Raw genomic sequence first — 16,787 nt, 5'->3', positions numbered from 1 at the left:
AACAATAAATTTGGAATTTCACACCAATACGGTACAGTCAATGTTTGAAGCTATCAAAAATGTATGCCTTTTATCCATTAAACTATCCAAGTAAACTTAATTTCACAGCATAAATCTATTGTATCGAGTTGAGTGCATTGTATTTCACATAGTGCTGATAAAATATTGAGATATTACAATAACTCAAAATCTAGAAGAGATGTACAAATTCTGACTACATTTTAAAATCAGAACCATCAAATTACCCCAAATCACTTGAGTTTTCTCCAGTAGGAAATTTTTTGTTGTCCAATATTATTGGTGCACACTATTCACAAGCACATGTAAGTTAATTCCTTCAATACAGTGTTACATTCAAAATGTAAACAGCTTTATTTTATCAATGTATGTCAATATACATGACATTTATAATTCAAATTCTTCTATTATTTTTAATTTGCCTTTTTAATTTGAAAAATAAAGAACTCTTGATGTGTCTGAGCTTTGATTTCTCTACTTAAGAATTTTTTAACTTCTAAAATAGGATGCTGCAGTTTTAACAAATTAGAAACACAAACTATATATAATTATAAACAAATATCTAAAAACTGTACCTCCTATCTTCTTTATTTGTTGAGATATCAATAAATTTGTCAAACCCATAACCCCCCATTCTTTCGGGATTGTTTGCTAATCAGCTTTATGTAGTTAATGAACATGTTTATAATCAATAGAAAGAACAGATGCTTCTCTATGTAAAACATGCAATACAGCATTCAGTGTACCTGCCATAAACCATTAATCAGAATTAATTGGTTTTTGTTGATTGGAATTGACACTCCAAACAGTAACAGAATGTTTTTAGGCTATTTATAACTCACATAGAAAGACTGATAAATTATAGTATTGTTCAGACATTCTATTCTAGTATGTTGTACATTTAAGTTCTAAAATGCATATCTAAAAGCTGAATGACTTTTTTTTCCTCGACAGTCCAATCTGTAAAACTCAATAAGGCTTAGGGGAGAATGTTAAATATTTTTACTTAAGCACAAATTGCTAGAGTACATTGTAAGTAATACAAATCCTTATTTTTAAGTAAATTTTCCACTTATTGTGATATATTTTGTAACAAATTTAAGTACAATGTAAAAGTTATAAACTTTTCAGCTTTGTCTAACAAAACTTCTGTAACATACAATGTATAAAATTACATTCTAGTGTGAAACATGACATTCAGATCACATATTGTTTACATTATCTCTATGGGAAACAGCTAATGGACTCCCACTGTGATTCATTACTTTTGATGCAAAGATTCCTGCTCCAGTGGGTGAAAACTACCACAATAAAACCATAAAATCAAAAGAAAACAGATATGAAACATTTAACACTTGAAACTGTTACAATAAATAACTTGTAACTTCCAGATCAATACTGCTGTCAATGCATGAAAAAATGGTATTATTCATTTTATTTAATATTTTTCAACTTTTCATTTTGCTTTACATTAATGATTTCTCTACGGTTAATGTTGATCAAGATAAAATAAGAGAAAATATAAAGTGTAACTGAAAATTTAAAAAAACAAATCTTTTAATATCCATTTAGGAGGTTGTAGAAGTTACGCAAATGAAATATGAAACAAAGATGAAAAGTGTTATTTTTATTTTCAACATAAAAATCATCTTTTACTCAGACTGACTCATGAAAAGCTTTGAAAATTCATAGTAAAATTTTTAGGACTAATATTTTACTAAAAAAATTTTTTTTTAATGCATACAACATACTTTTACTGTTTACTAAAACTTTTGCAAAAACATGTAGTATATTTAGAGTTATAGTATGCATAATTCCACAGTTCCAAGTGACCAACTTCATTCTCATATGTTAATACTTACACTGAGCCAGGACTGTGTCCATGACCATTTGTATCTAAGCCTAACAAGTGCAGGAAAAATATAACACGATCTTGATTTACCATATCCATCAAAGTGCTGTTTTTCTTGGCTTGAAGAAGAAATTCCTTGAAAAAAAAAACATTCAATAGTGATATCAACATGATGTTGTAACCAGCAAAAAATCTATTGATAAAAGTATTACAAAACAACAGACAAGTTTCTGAAATACTTGTTTCTGTAGAAACACATCATATATATTAAATAAGTTATAGTGTATGGGGAATTACATTCTTCATCAGGTTTACTGACGTTCCCTTAAGAATGGAGTTATATCACAAACTAGGATTTTACAGGGTGTGTAGGTGTGTCTTTTGATAAGACAATAAAAAAACAATGTTCACACGATTTACACTCACTTTGTTTCAGATGGTCTGTTCACGGTCCTCGCTAGCCATAAGTTGGTCTCACCAACACTCAGTTGACTGTCTAAACAGACTGTCATAACACACAAGGAAAAGAAAGCAAAGAAATTCAATTTACAGTGACTGTAGTGTTGTATTTTCAGGTAAAACCGATTTTCTCTTTCCAGTGAATCACCTATGACTGTTATTCTCTCACAGCATTCACTGGTTGTAACATAATGATATCATCTACACATCCAACTTAAGGACAGTAGACCACAACATCTTATTAGGTATAGATATTACCTACTATAAAGAACAAAGAAACGAGAAAAGGCAGCTACAAGAGTTTTCTAAACTACATGTTTATGCCAAAACTACATAGATACTAAATAAAAAACAGTTCAGAAGTTCCAGCATTAATAAAAACAGGGACAAAACATATGAAATGCCTACACAACCCAGTATGATATAGTGCAAGTATTCCTGCTTTTATAACAAACTGAGACACGGATATATAAAAAAAAAGCATACACATGTGCCAATTTTTGTATATAGGCAGAAATTTGTTGTATATCTGTGGAAAGACCCAAGAGAGAAGCAGAGAGCATACCAGTCTCTCAATCAAGAAGACTAAGGATTGAATCCTGACAATCTGAATTATAAGTAGTGTCTTTATGGTTTGCTTTTGCCTTTAGAAATATCACAAGAGTCCAGAGAAAATACTCACTGTACAACTTAAAATGAAAGGTTAGAAATTTAAGAAAATTATTCACTAACCTTAAACTGGTCAAAGACCCAAGTGTCCAATTTTGCCATGTCCTTTGCAGCAAAATCTTCAAGTTCCGCTGGATAGGTGTGTGTGAAGACATGATTACCAACAGCACCTTCAATTAGAGAAGCCTTGGCAAGTTAAGATATGTTGTATCTATTCAGCTAATGTTACAATAAAAGGTTCAAAGTTAAAAACTCAATCTACAAATGTTTTTTCTCTACCCAACTCTTTTAACAGATACATCCTTTGATTTTGTTTTTTTCTATGGAATTGTACTGGTTGGTGTTTAAAGTTAACAAAATATTAGATAAAAAACACCTAAATATGGAAGAAAGGCAAAATAATTACAAACAGTTCAGAAAGTAAAAAAAGAACAATATGAAATTTATGATAACAGACTGGTTAATAATCTATAATTAGGTATGTTTTAAATTCTTAAAACAAAAATGGGTCCTTACTAAAATATATTCACACTAAGAAAATATTGAACACTTTACACAAATAAAAAATACTACTTTGAAGAAAAATGGGTTTCTTCATAAGACATTTTAATTTATCCATGTTTTTGCTAATATATTCTAAAGAATCACAATTAGTATTAATTATTACAGAACTTATTTATGAACATAAGTTTGCATAATAAGGACTCTTCCAGCTACATCTAGGATATTGGCAACATATTTTAACTGATTAATTGTCAGACTTATTAGTTCATTACATGCAACTAATCAAGTATTTTTACATTAGATTCAGATAGTTGGAATAATTGAAAACAACAATAATCAGAAACACTTATTTTTATTAGTTAATTATTTTCATGACTGATCAACTTAATCATAATTTTGATTAGTTGCTTAGTTATGACATTAATCACCTTAATTGTAATTTCAATTAATTGAATATTTTACATAACTAATAAATGTAATTCATACTCAAAGGTAATTAACTATATCAAACTCTGAGCTCTACCTCCAGCTTGTTATTTTCAAAAATAACAAATAACATTTTGTATAGGTCAAATATATTTTACTTTTGAAAAGTGACCATTAATAAAACATTTGTGAATTTTTATTGTTATCTATCTGAAAATAATTCATCTACTTTATTAACTATTTTGTCTCCTTTATAAAACATATTTTTCTCCTGTATATTTAAATTTAACACATTGTATTGCATTTTGAACAGATAAAAGTATTGTACATATAACAAACACTCAAAAACTATAATTGCCCAAATAAATCATAACAGAAAATTAGAATATAAAATTTACTTATATTATCTATATACTGTGAAAATTATTAAAGAAAATGAAGGACATTAACTTTAACTATTTCAATTTTAAATTATACAATTTTTTATCTAGCAAGAAAAACAACTACTCAAAAGTCCAAATTAGAAAGGACAATGAAACCTACAAAACCTAACTATTCATAGCCAACTTTTAAAATAGTTTAATACTACCCCACTGATAACTGATCATCTTATACAGTTTACCTTTGGCAAACATAGGCAGAATATCTGGACTTCCCCATGACCATGTGAACCTGCTCTGATTGAAAACAGAGTCAAATTCCACTGGATTTTCTTTCCACCCTTTGGCCACTGCACTGACATCCTCATAAAATCCTGCAATTAAAGCAACATGGCCTGGTCTTGATTCTGTAGGAACTCTTGTGTGAGAAACTCCCCAAGAACCCTTGGATGTAATGATATCTCTGTGTTTTAGAAAATGATATTCAAATGAATTATAAATGTAATTCCATATGAAAACCTAGATTATGACTAAGTAAAGTAAACATGTTCATTAAATTGTACTCAACATATGTAAAATATATAGCTCATTGTTGCAAACATATGACATGGTGGAAGTAATGTCTTAAGAGATTAGTTAGAGCATATAACAGAATTATAAATAAAGAAACGGTTCACTCATCATTTTTATCTTATTTCTTATAATCTCAAAAGTCTTAGAATTACAAACTAATATGAAAAAAATTTGCAAAGTTGAGGTAATAGCCATTTTCAGGTCCTAAGAGTTCCTGAGCCCTCGAAAAACAATTAAGCTGTTTTAAAAAAGCAATGTTGAAATAGTGTTCTGGTGCAAGAGGACTTTAGATGTGACTGCTGAAAACAAGTGAATGTTCCGCTGTAGTAAAAGTACTAATAGAATCCTGAGATTTATTTACTTAATTTCTTTTAAATTTTAAATTAGAATAAAATAGATAATGTAAATTGTATAAAACTTTGGTAAGATTTCCTTTAAAATATGTAAGCAAGTATAAATTAAATTATATTGATAATAAAGATGTAATTATGATAATCAAGCAAAAGATTATCTGCATGTAATGAACCCAAGTGTCATGAATTGATAACAATATATACTTGGTTCATCATTTGTAAAAAATTAAATATTAAACATTTACTAATTGATATAATAAAATTAAATGTGAGTAAAACACCTTATTTGGGATCTAGAAAACATCAAAAGTATGCAAGTGAAAATATAATAATTCAAAAATTTACAATGTTAGAAAACGTTAACTTCTGAAACAGTACAACCTCCACTCACCCAAAGCTGGTGATGGGCTGGTGAAGGTACAAAAGTAATCAAACAAGAAGAGAACAACCACCATGAAAGAACAGTTGTGCCACAATTATAAAAGGAGGCACACCTGTAGGATATAGTACTACTTCTGGAACAGGTAGCTCTTTGTCCAGTAACGAACAAAGTAAGACACATAGGGCGGAACATATTAGACAGGACTATGTCAAGTGATACAGGTTCTGCCCATGGACAACAGATAGTATGTAAGATGTCCACATATGTAATAAGCATGAGCACATGACACAATCATAGTCAGATTTGAAGAATTAGCTATAAGAATATGTAGATACGGCTAAAGGACCATAAATGTATATAGATAGGTTATGTGCAGTTCGACTGGGCAAAAAACATCCAGGGGAAGCACCTTGGAATATGCCGGATTATGCCAAGTGTGGTCCACCTGTCAAAAACAAAAGTGAAAGCACCTTGCATAAGATTGTAAGATCAACAACTACAGTTCGTCCAGACAAAAAACATCCAGGGGAAGTGCCTTAGATTTATATTAAGAAAGCAAAGTGTGGTCAGCCCGGGCCAAACATCTGGGGTAGCACCTTGGTATATGTTGGATTATGTCAAGTGCAGTCCATCCGAGCAGAAAACATCCAGTGGAAGCACCTTGCATAGTATTTGTTGTTTCATATTTTGTACGTAATAGATTGTGTGATCAACAAGTGCGGTCAGCCCGGGTAAAACATCTGGGGGAAACGCCTTGTGGTATTATGGAGTAGGTCAAGCGTGGTCTATCCGGGCAGAGAACATTCAGTGTTAGCACCTTGCATAAAACTGTCATTTTATATCTTCAACGTAATATATTTATAGATCAACAAATGCAATCCACCCACACAAAAAACATCTGGGAGAGACACTTCGTGATATAATGTAGTATGACAAGTGTAGTCTGTCCAGGTAGAAAACATCCAGTTGAAGTGCCTTGCACAGAATTGTTTGTTTCATGTCTTGTACATAAATTATTTAGGGATCAACAAGTGTGGGCCGCCCAGGGAAAAACATCCAGGGGAAGTGCCCTGTGATATTATTGAGTATGTCAAGTGCAGTCCATCCAGTGGAAGCGCCTTGCATAAAAAAACAATTAGGGAACAACAAGAGCGGTCAGCCTGGGCAAAAACATCTGGGAGAAGTGCCTTGTGTTTTCTTGAGTATAGCAAGTATGGTCCATCCAGGCAGGAAAACATCTGGAAGAAGCACCTTGGATTGAGTGTATTATGATGTTGTATAATATGAAATATAATGACAATAGTGCTCTTCTCAAAGAGTGGGTATATATGAGTATGAAGTTTGTTATATCATACAAATCCCAATCCAGAGGAAACCTCCACGGTCCACCACTCCAGTGACTGGGAACCGCAATGGGTGTCTGAGTTTGGAAAGTAGAAAGACCCAACTGTAAGAATCATTGGTCAGCAGAGATAGGCAAAAATCCCAATCTGCTTTACTCATGAAGTCCATGAGTGATGGTCCTTTATATATGATACAGTGCTTATAAAAAAAAAAAAAAGACATATACACACTGGATAAGCAGCCAGTGGTCTTACAGAAACAACCCCATCTCCACAGCAAGTATTATGGATATATACAGATTTAGTACTGAGATATAATATTCAGCATAACTGACCAGGCAACACTGCCACCAGGTGGGATACTGTATATCAATAGCTTAATGTAAAAACGAATAATATGTCAACTTACCCCAGGCAAAGCTGAACAAATGTGTGTAGAATCACCACAGAAGAAAGACATCTATATTGTGCAGATAAAGAGTGACAAATGTATTGGGAGTAGTTCACATACCAACCTGAATGATCTCCTCCAAAAGACAGAGGTTGTGAGCAGCTAAAGACATAGTTAGACGACACATTTGGTGTGAAGAAACATGAAGTAGATGGCAACCGTCCATGGACACATCAGAATCTGGCAGTCGTATGAGCTCATGAACCCAACCAGTGAGTGTAATAGGTGGAAAAAAGAGGCAGGAATGAGAACCAATGAAAGGAGGCAGTACAAGCCATATAACATAGCAGGTAATGAACTGGACAAGTAGATGATTTGGATCCGAATGGGAGAACAGATGAGATAACATATGAGGAATGGTAAAGGATGTGGGAAACATTAATGGCAAATATCAGAATGATGATGACCACATGCTAGGAGGGGAAGGAAATATGTCTTAAGGGAAAGATGTACAAGGAATATGTTGCAATGGGTTCAAAGGGAGAACTGGACAGGGTATGAAGGACAACACTGAGATCCCAAACCAGCAGAACAAAGGAAAAGGAGGGAATAACTGGGGAAGAGAAGACATTCCGGAAGTGGGAGAAAGGAAGATGTTTGACAGGGTAGCCCTAAAAGAGCAACAGTTGAAACATACAAACCCTGAACAAACAAACAGATGAAGAAATGGAACAGGTGAGGAACAAAAGGATGAGATGATTGGAAGCCAAGTCTGAAGTAAGACCAAAGCCTCTGGTACATAGACAAGGAGGAAGGGCAAATGGTACAGACAAGGAAAGATGCTACATAAGGGACAAATCCCAGAGTTGAGGCATAGGACCAGACAAAATTCACACTTGAAGTTGGAGAGTGGGGACATTGGGATGAAAATCATCCAATCGCAGTTGTAAGAGTAGTAATCAGGACAGAGATAAGGGTAGGGGCTGTAGCTCCAGTAAGGGCCAGAGTAGAGGGAACCACATCTAAGCTGGCCAATAGGGAGCAGCCAGCAGTAAACAACAAGGATGATCTGGTTAATGGGAGAGAGGAGTCTGATTGTAGGGTAGGCATATAGGTGAAGACCCCTCCTATCTGGACTGAAAGCATTCACCCCCAGAGCTGAGGGGTGAGGAACTGGAGACCAAAAAAGGAGGGAAGTTTGGCATTCCAGTGAGTGAGAAATGCATATATATGTGGAGTTCCCAGTTGAGATCAGACCCACGGAAAAACCTGAGGATGAAGAGACCACTTCGTTGGGAGAACCTGGTTGGGATGAGATAAGGAATTGGCCACAAGATTTATAACTCTGGAAACATGACACTCCATGTCATGGTTATTGGTCTAGTACAGGAGAACCAGAGTGTGAAAACACGGATATCTGGACTTGGTCCCCCTTGCTTAGTAATACAGCTGACGACAGTGGAATAGTCAGAATGAACCATAACCACCACCCTCGCAGGAATGGGAGGAAATGATACAGAACTCAATAAACTGCAAGAGGTTCCAGGATGTGGAAATGAAGAGTAGCCTCCTTGACTGACTACTGACCCAAAATCTCTGTGGAATCAAGGAAAGCCCACCAAAGAAGCATCTTTAAACAGATTAGACTTGATACGAGGTGGATGAAATGGAAACCCAAGCATGGTGAAGTCCCTGTTGAGCCACCAAGCAAAGCTGGCCCTGATCCAAGGTGAAAGGGAGATGGGATGGTCTAAGGGATCTTTGAGGAAATTCCAGTGGGTGAGAAGCATCCAGTGAAGGGAATGCATGTGTGCCCAACCTAAGGAAATGAGGGCTTCCAAAGACACCCACAATCCCAAAAGACAACAAATAAATGAGAGAAAAACCGCGGTTGAGAGGGCACCACCCGTTCAATAGCTCCTTAGCATGGTAGGTCTCGAACAGATTCGCCAAGATAACTGGAAGAGGTACAATCCCAAGGAGGAAGGAAGGAAATCTGGAAAGTGGATAGAGGGGAAGCAAAACGGAAGGCAGAAACCCACAGAAAGAACCTGTAAAAACCAAGAAACTGTCATGAAGTGTAGGCAAAGAGACAAACTAAACATGCTGAAAGCAAGTACTCATTACTAACAAACTAACAAAATACAGAAACATGTAAAGTCTACAAAGTACATAAATATAACAAACCTGCAAATCTATGAAATTCGACCCAAAATAGAAAACAATAAGTAACACCTAGAGTACAAAACCACTAAAGGAACTTAGAAGATAAACGACCCTTAAATATCAAACATAGAAGTCCACCCAAAGAATCTATAAGACAAAGGACATGAAAATAAAACCAACCCTAAAACATGAGAAGAAAAAGGTACCCAGTTAACAATAACAAAGTTTAACTCAAATCTAATCCCCAATTGGATGTGACAAATAGTAAAGAAAAAGGAACTTGCAAAAAAAATTAATAGTAACAGTAAAAAGAGGTAAAAATGCAAACAAAAACTAAATTAACCTTGATGGTAAAAGAAGTATAAAAATCTAACTTACGCAGAACTGAGCAGAGAAGACATGAATGACCTAAGTTATTGAGTGCAGAAATTAGGTCCATCCACACAAGCTCACATAAAAACACTGAAAAGGGTATGCCTACAGGGAGTGAGAAATACACTGACAAACTTACCATAGATCTCCTGGGAAAAGAACAATACCTAAGCTAGCAGATTATGTGGAGATGTGGTAACAGGAGGAAAGTGGGGTAAAAAGACAATTTCCACACATTAGTTATATCCCTCTTCACAAAAATTGTAACGTGAAAGGAAAAAATCATCAGCCGAACATAAGACACAAACTCCCCATGAACTAAAGCCTGTGCTTCCCCAGCAGACATTATCAACCCTGAGACTTGGGGACTAGTATTCTACTTATGGCAGGAATTTCAACATCCGTCATATTAAATCTCAAATTCATATGAACAAATCAGAATTTGGAAACAGAAACATTACTAAAACAATGAGTAGAAACAAAGGAAACCAAACATAAGAAGTCAAACTTGAAGTTGAACCTGATATAAGTTTGTGATCAAACACAATCAAAATTTTCTAGTCACATGGGGAATGACATAAAACACATGTCTATACACAAGAATTCCATCGAGAAAGTGAGAATTGTGCTGCAATGGTAGAGGGAGCTGCCTGTGCTAGTATAGGTGGCAATAGCACAAAAAGGTAGGGGTATAAAAGACTGGTGCATTGTTGAAAAGTTTAGCAATGCTTAGTGGGCAAATCAAGGTCCACATAGCTTTCGGTGAAATGAGGTAATACTGTTTGGGAAATGTATTTCCGAGAGATACTCATTTTCACACACAGAAATGCTATTTCCTTTATGAGATTTGCATGCCACTAGCCTTGATCTAACTCCCACCTAAATTCATGTCTTTAACATGAACTACACTAATGTATGATGACGTCATCATGTGACAATAGCTTTCCACCAATAGGAACCTCTATGTACAGTAACTCCACTATGCCCTTGCAATCGTGATAACTTTTTTTTTAATCAGCAGCATTGCATTGAATACAGATGTTCATATTTTTCGTCTAAGTTCAAGTTGACAAAATCTGCATTTGTTAACAAAACTTTGATGTTTGTTTTAATTAGCTTTTGTTACAAAATTTTAATTTTATCATGTATTTTCAAATAATGGTGACTTCAACCATGTTCTATGTGGATGACGATGGTTCACACATAGGCCCAATTTCTATTGCTCATTGAATGTTGAGGACATTACTGCCATTATACAATGTTGTGGGATCAGTCATGCATCCTGTTCCTCAACTGGCTCAGTTTGCCCTTAATCTACCAAATTAAATTTTTGTTTTATTAAGCCATCTACACACACACACACACACACACACACACTTCTTCCAGCATGTTTGTATCCTTCCTGTAAAAAGGGGACCAGTGCAGTATGATCATAGTATATACCTATGCAACACTTCATAATTTCAGAGATAAAGACTATACAATAAATTGGAATAATACTATGAATGAGCCACACACAAGAAAAATAAGAATAAAAGAAGCCTTCTACACATATATCTTACCTAACTGATAAGCCACTTAGTCAACCTAGCATAGATGTTAGCAAAACCTGTATATTCCTCTTGAAAGCATTCAAATAAGTTAGTTGATTAAAGTATTACTTTGGAGACCCTAGACAAGTGGATAGCACACCAACATTTCTATAAAGAAGATCGAGGATCAAATCCTGGCTACTAGCACCAAAATATTAGACCTTCTAAAGTTTTACCCTTAAGATAGCAGCAATTAGCAGCCAAAATAGTAAGTAATTGATATTTAAAAACTAAAAAAAGAATGATTGTATTGGCTACTAATCATGACAATAATTGATATATAATCACCACAAACTTATTTGAAAGTGACCAGAAATACAATATATGTATTACACCCATCAAGATTTAACAGTTTCAACAGTACTGAAAATTTAATCCTGTACTAAGAACAAGATCTAAACTATGTCTTACATAATACAAGTTTTTCTAAGAGTTTAGCATCTGAGCTGCATTTTGTCTTTTATGTAAAATTTACAACAGTTTCAGGGTCTTGGCTATATTCCATATCCTCCTTGTATAGTAGTTTTAACATTTTCAGCATCTGAACTCCAATCTATATCCTACAAGATCTTCTAACAGTTTCCAAATCACAAAAAAAATGATTCTGTAAAAGTATTTAAATCTAATTAAAAAAAAACATAATTACCAAAATAAGAATATTACCACAGTGGATGGAAAGATGGCACACCAACTTAATGCAAAAACTCAAACATGCAAATGTATTCATACTGTAAAATGGAGTGCACTATATTAATTAAAATCCAAATCCACAATAAAAACTTTTAACCAAAACAGAAATTACAGTTCACATATTTCTAAAAAGATAAAACACTTAGGGCTTCTTAATGGTTATCATTCACATATTTCTTGTCCAAGGAGTGATGTAATGATTAGTTTATGCCATATACGTAATATTTGTATTTAATAAGCAATATATTAAGGTTTGAAAGTTTTTTAACAAAGTTTCAAAACATTGCATTATTAAGTATCATCTGGTACCTGATGATGACAAAACCTTGTCGAAACGTTGTACATTTGCTGTTATGTTAAACTTATGTTAAAGTTTTTCTTCATTACCCATTCAAGCCATCTCCAGCCATTAAAAGATGAGGTAGTAGCCAAATCAAAGGGAAGGGCTGAGAACCAAAATTTGAACACTGCAGACAAACCAAAGGAAGCAAGTGGTGGGCAGATCAATCAGGATGTAGAAAACATGTCCAAGATTTAAAACTGTGTCATCCACTATTGGGGAAAGTAGCCACCAAAGAGCAAGAAAATCGGACATGGGAATTGAGGAAAACCAAAGATGAATCGAGTGGGACAGACTAATGACTAACTGATAACTTTCCATCTACATGGAATGACAAACAAAAACTCCAGAGTGGGGGCTGAAGAATTGTCCGATGGCATTCAAGGTATGTGAGGTGAAGAGCAGAAAGAGAGAAAAACCCACTATAAAGTACCTTAAGAGCTCAATTGGCTATAGCAAAGGAACTTCACCATTGTACAAGGTGAGAGAGCAGAGCACCCACAGGACCAGAACCAAGGGGTGGTTCCAGAAGCAAATTGCCTCCAAGGCTCACAATTGCTAGCCTAAAATATGAGGAGATGCCTTAGACTAGTAAGAAGAACACAAGAAACAGGAGAGGGGAAATCCCATGAGGCCATATATTGTGAGAAACCTGATCCCAAAGACAAGAAACCAAAGTGAGGAGAGATGACTGCTTATAAAATGCAAAAATATAAGAAATACTCCCAACAAAACCACGTCACATAGGTTCTGTAGAGAAGAGTGAGGGAAGCAAATTTTAGAAAGTAAGGCAACATGATGAAGTACAACTCAGAAACAAAGAAAAATAAGCTAATTGAAACAAATTGGAAGAAAATCAAGGACAAGGTAAAAAATAGGTAATAGCTCTTTCTTGTGCAGAGAGGTGAATAGTGTTTCTGAAAAAACAGTCTCTATTTAAGGATGTAATAAATATTAAAATATTTAAGCCTACAATTCTTAGTTGTTTCTATAGAAATTCCCATGTTTTGATGGCCTCTTTGAACAAGAAAAACTTTGCTAGACCAGCTTTTCCCAGAAAACTTTGCACAGGTTTATGGTTCATATGTTGACTACTTTGCTTAGTGCCACTTCTTTCTGATCTTGATTTGCACTAAGTATGGTTTGAAACATGTTCATGACATCTAGTACATTCTGCACACTTAGTAGGAACAATATACATTCTTCAGCTATTTCTTAATTCAAAATTCAACTGATACTAGATTATTTTCTCAGCAAATTCAGGACACAATACAAACCAAAGCAACAGTTGTCACTGGATGAGGGCATGATTCTATGGAGAGGATGCTTAAGATTCCGAATATACAACCCTGCAAACATTTTAAAATATGGCCTGATGGTGAGAATGGTGTGTGTGAGAGTGAAACGGGTTATATTTGCAACATAGAGATTCGTACTGGTGAGGGGAAAAAATGGAGGAGACTATATTTTCAGTTCTTGCTCCTAAACTTGGATTGTGACATCATGTATACCAGGACAATTATTGCAACAGTACTTCCATTGCAATCCTGTTCCTAGAACATAAAACAAGTCTTCGGAACAATCAAAGTGAATAGAGGGTTGCCATCCAAGCTTCAAGTTTCAACAATGAAAAAAGGTGAAACAGCTTTCTGTAAAAAAGGTGATGTGATATTCTTGTTTTCATGTGGAAAGACAAGAGAGAAGTGAGAATGGTTTCAACCATCCATGACTCATCTGTTTCTATCACAGGAAAGAAAAATAGAATAACAGGAGAATAAATAAAAAACCTGTGTATGTTCTCCAACACAATGCTCACATGAAAGTTGTTGATCATGCAAATAAGTACCTTTCATACTACACCATTCTCAGAAAAACAGTGAAATGGACAAAAAAGGTAGTACTTTATCTAATAACTTGCAGCCTTTTCAATTCATATATAATCTACAAAGTCCTGAATCAACAGAAAAAAAAAGCAGTTCCTCCTCTCTGTGGCAAGGGAATACATTACTGACAAAGAAAAAGAAGGCTCACTGGAACTAGATAGGAACAAACCTGGTCCATCATCTGAAGGTACAAGGAGAGCCCCACATAAAGATCCCCCAGGAAGACTGTCTGCTAACATGAAGCAGCATATTCCTCCTATGTTCATTTCATTTACAGGAAAAAAGAAATTTCCTACCAGAGCCTGCAGAGTTTGTACTGCCCATGGGAAAAGAAGTGAAATGTGATTGATATGCAAGTTTGTACAGTTACACTCCATATGGGAAAATGTTTTACAAGATACCACACGTTAAATATTTATTAAGTGTCTTTATTTACATATTCTGTAAATTTCAAATAAATAATAAAAAATATAGTTGAGTTATGAACAAAAAAAATGTGACTGACTCCTTTCAAACTCAACGTTTTAATAAATGGCACACAAAGACACTCTGCACGAAATGCAGGTAAACTCGCAACCCATCCGCAATGTGTTAACTTTAACGGGAACCCCATTGTGTCTACATCTACAACACTTACACCTACCAACCATGCATTGCAACTAAGACTAGGGTAACATTTTCCCAGTATGTAATGATTAATTTAGCACTGAAATAAGTAAACTGATATGAAAAAAGCAATGGTCTTTCACTAGAATCTTTAGATAAATAGGGGAAAGAATTAATTTTCAAATGAAGATTTTTCTGCAAGAGGTAAATTAATAAGCAGAAAAGTTGTATTCTTATGAAATATCTAATACTAAATTATCACTGAAAGGCAATTTTAGTGCTTTTATCATTTGCCAGGTATTGTGTTAAACAAAACAGACACTAATTTCTATATGACTGAATATCAATAATAGGGTTAATATAATCATTATAAACATAATCTTCCGACATTCTGAGTGTGCACACCACAAATTCTGCATTGTTAGAAAAGTTGTTGAATGACAATTTTCAAGTAACCTGTTAGGCTGCAAATCAGGTACTTCACAGTCTAATTGTTAACTACTTTTACAACTGTTAATGATATATGCAATGGAATATTTCAAAAAGAATATTATTCTTAAGTCTACTTCATTCTTACACAGATTTTCTTTTATTTTAAAGAACTTCACATTTACATGTAACTTGTAAGTTCTTGAAATGTACTCCATTTAAAAAAAGTGCTAAAAATGACCGAATCATAATTTCAGAGTAATCGAAGTCTGTACAAGTTTTTTGTTGATAGACCTGGCAACTAAAAGATATGTGGATTTCTCATACCAATTTATAGAGGTAGGATTCTCTCAAGAATGGTTAGATTAAGGAATAATTATCTAATGAGTCATCTTTAATGCTTTGATTTCAAAGACTTATAGATAACAATTGTATTTAGAATTTTAGATATATATTAGTGACAGGGCAAGTAACCTACTTATGAATGAAGATTAATTTTCAGCATTATTTTAAATTGACTGAAAAATTTTCTATCATTTCAAAGTGGAACTATAGAAGGCCTCAGGCTACAGCCTGAACAAACAAAATATTAATAATGTTATTTTATTAGCTAAAATAATTAAAAAAAGTTAAAACTGTACTACAGCATTACTTGGCAAAACATTTAATATGAACCCGGCAATTTGTGGAAAACATTTGATACCGCCCTTTTCAACGCTTAGCAGGTATAAAAAATAAACTTTAGTATATATATATATATTATAACTGTTGCATGTAGGTTTATAATATACCTTAGAAATGGAGATCTACTGTGTCCTTCTGAGTCTACTTCAAAAAATTTATCTGCTCGAAGCCCGTCAGCCACTATAAGAACTAAACGCCGCGCTGGAGATACAGGCGGAGAATGTGACTTCATACCATGAATAATAGGTGATTTGAAATATATATCAAATATTGAATACAAAAACAACACATGTATACTTAACCCTAATATGCCATAAAACATTATGTAATTATAACAAGTTATAGGTAAGACAGTCAAATAATTTTTGAGAATCTAACTTTCAAATGTTTCATCCCACGTTTACTTTGATGAAAACTGCGCCCTCTATTAACATACAAATGGGATTTTTATAGGATTTTACATAATCTTCCAAAGCTTCGAAAATAATTATATATCTAAAAAAAATCAAACAGTTTCAAAAGTGAAATAGTTAAATTAGGTTTTTCGTTCCTAAAGTTTGAAAGCGGATATTAAATGTTTTACATTCTTATAATACAAATATAAGAGAGAAGAGGAAATAGTGAATTTTTGAACGAATTCGCCATACAGATTTATTACAACATACAGCACAATCA

The 16,787-nt window shown here is 34.0% G+C and overlaps 1 protein-coding gene across 2 annotated transcripts in view; it reads right to left on the bottom strand.

The window, feature by feature from the left end:
- The window catches only part of LOC106461991 (GPI ethanolamine phosphate transferase 1-like), a 77,551-nt gene extending 61,041 nt beyond the window's left edge, over positions 1-16,510 (bottom strand). For both annotated transcript variants that reach the window (XM_022389108.1, XM_022389109.1), the window contains exons 1-4: positions 16,220-16,510; positions 4,551-4,771; positions 3,062-3,168; positions 1,881-2,005 (exon numbers count right to left, since the gene is read on the bottom strand). In XM_022389108.1, the coding sequence (XP_022244816.1) occupies positions 1,881-2,005; positions 3,062-3,168; positions 4,551-4,771; positions 16,220-16,434 (668 nt within the window). In that variant the 5' untranslated portion in view covers positions 16,435-16,510. The remainder of the gene's footprint in view (positions 1-1,880; positions 2,006-3,061; positions 3,169-4,550; positions 4,772-16,219) is intronic.
- Between the last annotated feature and the right edge of the window lie 277 nt (positions 16,511-16,787).

This window comes from Limulus polyphemus, unplaced genomic scaffold, assembly GCF_000517525.1.
Source record: "Limulus polyphemus unplaced genomic scaffold, Limulus_polyphemus-2.1.2 Scaffold1072, whole genome shotgun sequence".
In the NCBI taxonomy this organism is placed as follows: Eukaryota; Metazoa; Arthropoda; class Merostomata; order Xiphosura; family Limulidae; genus Limulus; species Limulus polyphemus.
Note: the sequence above shows the minus strand (reverse complement) of the source record. Positions and strands in the feature narration are given on the sequence as shown.